Source organism: Cynocephalus volans, chromosome 8, assembly GCF_027409185.1.
Source record: "Cynocephalus volans isolate mCynVol1 chromosome 8, mCynVol1.pri, whole genome shotgun sequence".
Lineage (NCBI taxonomy): Eukaryota > Metazoa > Chordata > Mammalia > Dermoptera > Cynocephalidae > Cynocephalus > Cynocephalus volans.
In genome coordinates this window covers 20,830,449-20,836,924 of record NC_084467.1, presented here as the reverse complement: position 1 = coordinate 20,836,924, position 6,476 = coordinate 20,830,449, and the positions used below count along the sequence as shown (strand labels likewise).

General features: G+C 48.5%; 1 protein-coding gene across 1 annotated transcript; it reads right to left on the bottom strand.

Annotated features, from left to right (window-relative positions):
* Nucleotides 1–1,388: 1,388 nt before the first annotated feature.
* On the bottom strand, nucleotides 1,389–5,039 carry HMGN2 (high mobility group nucleosomal binding domain 2). The gene is made up of 6 exons (XM_063105556.1): nucleotides 4,839–5,039; nucleotides 3,884–3,928; nucleotides 3,644–3,673; nucleotides 3,277–3,327; nucleotides 2,725–2,820; nucleotides 1,389–2,241 (listed from the first exon to the last, which is right to left on the bottom strand). The coding sequence occupies exons 1-6, from the start codon at nucleotides 4,851–4,853 to the stop codon at nucleotides 2,206–2,208; spliced, it is 273 nt and encodes a 90-aa protein (XP_062961626.1). The 5' UTR covers nucleotides 4,854–5,039; the 3' UTR covers nucleotides 1,389–2,205.
* Between the last annotated feature and the right edge of the window lie 1,437 nt (nucleotides 5,040–6,476).

Below are 6,476 nucleotides of genomic sequence, written 5' to 3'. Positions count from 1 at the left end.
AACTACAAAATAAGGGTAACACCCACATCTCATAGGATTAACCCAAAGATTAAATAAGAGCACGCAGCAGGGCTAAGAGTCCACGGCTCAACAGATTTTACTGAATCCAAATACTGATCAAGGACCTCAGGGGCCGGCTAGTTAGCTCAACTTGAGTGTGGTGCTGATAACACCAAGATCAAGGGTGCAGATCCCCATACTGGCTAGCTGACCAAAAACCCAAAGAAGATACCCCCCCCCCCCAAAAAAACAAACAAAACTTCCAGTGTAGCTTTCTTACACTCTGCAACCTCTGTTCAAATACTAACCTTCTGTACCCCCAACCACTCTAAGACATCTGTACAATGGTTTCTACTCTGGAAGAGGACACTTCCTCCTGAATAAAAATTAAGGATCTACGACCTAGAATGACTTCAACAATAATGAAGGAAAATGGCTGGAAGTTACCTAAGTGGACAAACTGTATTTTACCCAGAGGGTGCCCCCAAACAGAAGTCAAAGTCAGAAATGACTTTTGAGTAAAGTCAGAGGTCTGAATCCTGACCTTGCTGCTCATTAGATGTGCACATATTTTTAAAATAAGTTTCTTCATCTGAGCCTGTTTCCTCACCAATAAAAATGGGTGTAACACTTCCATTACACAGTTGTCTCAACACTTAAGATGAGAGATAATACACCAAAAAAACCTTATCAAGAAAGACTAACTGCCAGCTCTTCCTTTTCTAAGGGGACAAAATAATCTCACGGTTTACTATTTCCTTTATTCCCCTTAAACAATATAGCCAGGTGGTCTGTGAAGGCAAATTCAAACCGCAAACATGAATTTAGTACAAATTCTGTATTCTAACGTGACTTCTTGCTATTTCACTAAAGAAAAGGGATTGTCCATGGCATCTCCAAACTAAAGCAACCAGCCATTCCCCATTACATCTTTGTTTATAGGCCTACTCAGGAGCAGTGTTATTTGCCTTATTCATATTATAGCTAACTGTGCACAGACATGGGGCACTTTCTGACACAATCCTACAGTCAGATCTAATTTGCTAATTTTATGTTGTGAATGCTGAAGAAGTGGAGAGGTTCCTTGCCATCAGCTACCAAGCCAAAACCTTAGATCTACCAAAAATCTGCATTTAAAAACTTCAGGGAACACTGCATAACCAAGTACAAAAACCACTTCTCTGCTCCCTGCCTCTTGCCACCAGCTAGTCTACTTCTGGAATCCTTCCTAACTACACCTAGCACTGTTTTGGAGACTAACTGTAAGTCAATGAAAGACCATTTGACATTATGTGGATTCTCTAAAAACTCATAGCAGAATGCACCCTGTCCCAAGAAACTTGGAGAAACTAGGTTCCCCTACTCGTGGGAAAAGATCAGAGGCAGTATTCCAAGCCAAACTGTATCCAGCTTTATTAAAGATACTTTTCATAAACAACCATGGTATTTCAGGCAGGACATGGGCAGACAATCGTTAACAGTATACAACAACTTTCAAACTCCCTTCTTCAATGGACTACCAAAATCAGAAAGCCACTATAAAACCCAATGAAGTCTTCATTTGATGCTCCGAACAGGGAAAGTTTAGAGTGAGGGTTGACATTTCACATTTAGAATGTTGTTTAACAACTTTTCACAAGCCGACCCTGACTTTCAGGAAATGAAATGAAAATGGCAGAATTAATCTCAATATCCACAATGTAGAAAAGGAATTGCTGCTCTCTTGAGGGATGCCATCTCAGTGGCATCACTGGAAAGTCCAGATTGCCTGACATAATGGTAACCAATTTCTGAGGGTCAGGTCCCAACAGGTTTCTGAGCTTAAGGGAGTTAGGTCTATGCTGAAGGCGGAAAGGGAGAAGAGGGCATAAAAACAAATTTTAGTTTTTCCACACCACAGGGCATTTGTGCCAACGTCAGGGAATCCCTCCTCCTGGGAGCCAAGAGGAAGTCTCTCAAAACTAGAAGGGAAAGGCATTTTCCCCAAATCAATCCAGCTTTGGAGACATTCTATTAGTGACATATGCCCCTTTCCCCCAAAACAACAACAATGAAGTGTTCTGTGTGCTAACAACATAGCTTAAAAAAAAAAAAAAAAAAAAAAAAAGTAAAACAAAATTCTGCATTTTTATAAAACTTGATAAAAAATAGTATTTCAAACTGTACAGTCACCAGAAGTACACAGTTATCAAAAATGCACACACTTCACTTGGCATCTCCAGCACTTTCAGCTTTCTGTGCCTAAAAGAAAGACAGATAGATTAATGCAACATGTATATTTTCAAACTATCTTTGTTCACATTCCACCTATAGCAACATTTTGCTCCCAGGCCAAAGTTCAGATTTAAGGTACTTAGACACTGAGACCAGCACTTTTTTTGAGAATGACCTGCTAGGTAACTTTACTAAGTCACCTCCCTCCTGCTCCTTATTGTAAAATTGAGGAAGGGGGTGCACCAGCATTTGAAGATGTGAGGTTACCTCTAGCTTGAACACTTTATGATGCAGCACAAAGTGTGACACCTCATGACAGGATAACACAGTGCCCTTTAGCTAACAGCAAAGACTTCAAGAATCCAGAATTTAAGATAACAGGAAAACAACAAACTTTGGACTAAAAGGCACACTTGGAGTGATATAAATAAGAAAAGGGCAACTAAAGTTTTTGGGATTAGTAACTGACTGAACAAGCAAACCCAACAAAAAGTTAAACAGCAGTTGTACCTGGTCTGTTTTGGCATCTCCATTTTCTGCGGGGTTATTCCCATCCTTGCCAGCATCAGCTTTTCCCTTTTTCCCTTTGGGTACCTTCTCTCCCTTCTGGAAGTGGGGGGAAAAAATAGAACTGTTTCTCCCCATTTCATATTACCAGGGAATGGTCTGCAAAGTTTTGCAAAGCATAGGTTCATTTAAAATAAAACACAAAAAGACCTTCTACCCATTGATAAGAACTGATCAAAACTAGGCTAAATTATCTACAATTTGCTATGAGCTTCAGTATACAAAAAGTTGTATCTATATGTGAGTAACAGAAGAATAAACCAGCTTATACACACTGGTGTTTAGTAATCAAGTACAGAGCTTTCTGTAAACTGATGACAGAATTCTTGATTAGGAACCAATGTTATGAACATGAGGGATAAGGCAAGCTGTCAAATCAATTCATAATATCCACTGATAGAGTCGCATTATGCTGAATTAAGGTACTGTACAGTCCTCATTCTGTGCAAATGACCTATTCCAGTGTCAGTACCATTGTCTCCCAGTTCCGCTTACCTTTGCAGGGGCCTTTTTAGGCTTGGGCTCTGGCTTTGGAGGAGCAGGTTTCTTTTTTTTGGCAAGGAGAAAGGAAAAGAGAACACTAGTACAATGAACCAAAGACCACAACCAAACCACAGTACCAACAGTATAGAATTTTCTACTACTCTTCAGAAACCCACCCGAGTAACAAACAAGTATCCTACTTTGACTACAGCCACCAGACTTTAGGAGCCAGCAAACACCAAATGAACAAGAGTCCAAAGTAGAGTAGATCACTCAACACCAGCCGCTAACCATTATTCAACGGAAGAAAAAGGGATTGTTTTTCACTGCTTCTTAGTTTCAGGGATAAATATGAAAATTAAGAAGCATACACACTTACAGCAGACAATCTTGCAGATCTTCTCTGTGGCTATTAAAGAAAGGTAAGAAAATTAGAACGGACGAAACACTCAAGAAAAATAAAACTTTCGTACCAATTTGTTCTAGACTATAGGAAGCAAAGAGAGCTTATTTAGGTAAATTCAGGACTAGGGTTATAGTTAATTACCACCAAAGGAGTCCTGTGAGCTTTACTAGTCCAAGGCTTTGACAAAATCCCTAAAGAAGAGTTAAGACTTACTTCATCTTTCACCTTTGCTTTATCTCCTTTAGCATCCCCTTCAGCCTATAAAACAAAAACAAGAAATTGCAGCTTCTGAGATAATTCTTAGTGATTTCCTAAAATCGTTTAACAGAGTCCCTAAGGAAAAGAAAAAATTCAAGGGAGTCATACACACAACTTTTCTCGGGAATGTGCGAATCGTGTTTCCAAGCACGCCCAGCTCCTATGCAAATAATTGAAGGGCTTAGGAAGCTGTGAGTTCACTCATTCGTTTGAGGCCAAAGCGTACAAGGGAGGGAGAGTCGGGCGGGAGTCCCGGGCCGCTGGCTCCGCGAAGCGCAGGCTAAGTCAGAGCGGGGCCAGATAAGGCGGCCGACACCCGCTGTACCGCGCCGAACGGGAGTAACAGCTGCAGATGGTGCAAACAAACCCCCTCCGGAGGCGGAGTCTAGCGCCGTTGCCATGGCAGCCGTCGAGGGCGGGAGAGGGGACGCGCGCAGTCGGGGAACTCGTGGGCGGCGGCGGCGCGCGTCTCGTGGGCGGGAGGAGGCGGAGCCTTCCCGTGTAGGCTCCGCCCCCTCACGGCGGTGGTTTTTTTTGGCGGCAGCGCGTTCCCCCGCCCGCCCCCTTCCCGCCCTTTCGGGTTTGAATTGCCCGCCCGCAGGGAAAGGAGGGGGCCTAACGATGGGGGAGGGGGCACGGGGAGGGCACGTCGAGCCCGAGGGGAGCTGGATAAACAGCCGCCAACATGGCTCCTCCCGCCGCGGCCGCCGCTCCTCCAATATGGCCTCTGGCGCCCGCGGGCAGGCGAGACGCGCAGGGTTAGCCCGAGGCCGCCCGACATCGCCACGAGATCCCGCGCAGGGCGGATGCGCCTGCTCCAGCCGGCGCCGATTCTCGCGCCCCCGAGCGGGGGAGGAGGAGGCGGCCGTGGCGGCGGCGGCCCAGCGCCTGGGGCCCTCGCGCCACGTACCTTTCTCTTGGGCATGGCGGCGATGGCGGTGGGACGCAGGCGCTGGACGCGGGGGTGCAGTGGTGCGCGGGCTTTGGTCGTTCCGGGGGTCGTTCTTGCCTCTTCTTCTTCACACTGCTCGGGCTCCGGGGGGTTTATAAAGTTTTTATAGCGCTGGGAGCTCCGGACCGGTTAGAACCGGATTTCACCTCCCGCCGCCGTTCATTGGCCCAGCTGGGGTCACGTGGGCGGGGTTTAAACTCACCTCCTCTGGAGGGAGTGAGGAGGGGGGTGTGGGGGGAGGGCGCGCGAGACGGCGGCGCGCCGAGGGGGTGGGGGCGCAGCGGGGGAGGCGCGCGTCGGAGGCAATAAATGGGGAGGGGCGCCCGAGCGGGCGGGCTCGGTTCCGGCTCCCGCCAAGAGTCGGCTTTCGCAAACTCCTAAGTTCCTTCCACCTTATGCAACCGAGCTACCCACTTCTCCCAGCCGTGCGACACTCAGGGCGCATCTCAGCGGCTTTCCTTCCTGCTCCTGCTGGGGGCCCCAGAAGAGGGGTTTGCGAGGCCTGGCCGCACCACCCTGCTCTGCAGGAGGCGGGAGGAAGCACGCAGCTTGGGGCACAGGCAGCAGCTCCCAGGGCCAAAGCTGACGCTGAAGTGAAAAGAGCGGCTAAGCCAGTTTGGCGCAGCCGGACGTGCATCCTTCCGAGCTTCCACTCCGGGGAAGCTTTTCGAGCACCTCACCTGGAAGGCGGCCCACTCGAGGTGGGAGTTCCAGGGGGAGACTTTCCACGCCGAGGTGCCTTTCTGGTGCTCTGGGGCAGGTAGGAGCTGTCCTTTCAGCACTCGTTGCTCAGCGCCCCCCCCACCCCAGGCCTGTCGGGTGGCTCCCTTAGGTCCCTGTATTCCCTTCCCGGACCTCGGGACCCCTCCACAGAAGGTACAGAGCGGCCGCCAAGGCGTACCAGCACGCCCCTCCCCCTGTGCTCTATCCGTCTCGGAGACATTTAGCCCAGCTGCCCCCCCCCGCCGTCGCGGCCACCAAGCCTGGGCGCTGCAGACGCAGCTGGCGAAATCCCTCCTTCCACACTGTCAAGCTGGCTTCCTTTCACTCGCGAGGAAAAGGAGGGTGGAGGAAAGCGCCCGGGGATTAGGAAACAAGTGGAGGAACAGGTGGTGTGATGGCAAAAGAGCTCTTCCAGTGCCCCCTAGCCCAAAGCCAGGGTTCCTGGAGCTAGCCAAGCGCACCTGAGGGAGGATAGGTAATTGCAGTAGCCAAACAAGGTGTTCTTCCGTTGCAGGTAGCAAACAAGTTTTACATCTAAGAATCAAAAAAAAATTATATTTGAGACCCAGGAGAACACAAGAACAGAATAAATATCCGCGAGGGCGGCTTGGCTCACAGGTGGGAGGACACTTAAATAGGTCCCACCTGGTTTCTTGAGGCAAGGGTTGAAGCCGGTTTGCTTTCTACCGGTATGATTTGTACAATCACAATGAGCTCAAATCATCTATCTTGTAGCCATTGCTCCAGGACACCAGTGGCCCCTCTGTCTCTTCTCCTTTCCACCCACACAGTAACTTCTGGGGCAGCTCTTTACTCCACCCTGTGCACGGTTCCCAGAATACAAGACCTCAGGCCAAAGATAGATACCAGCCA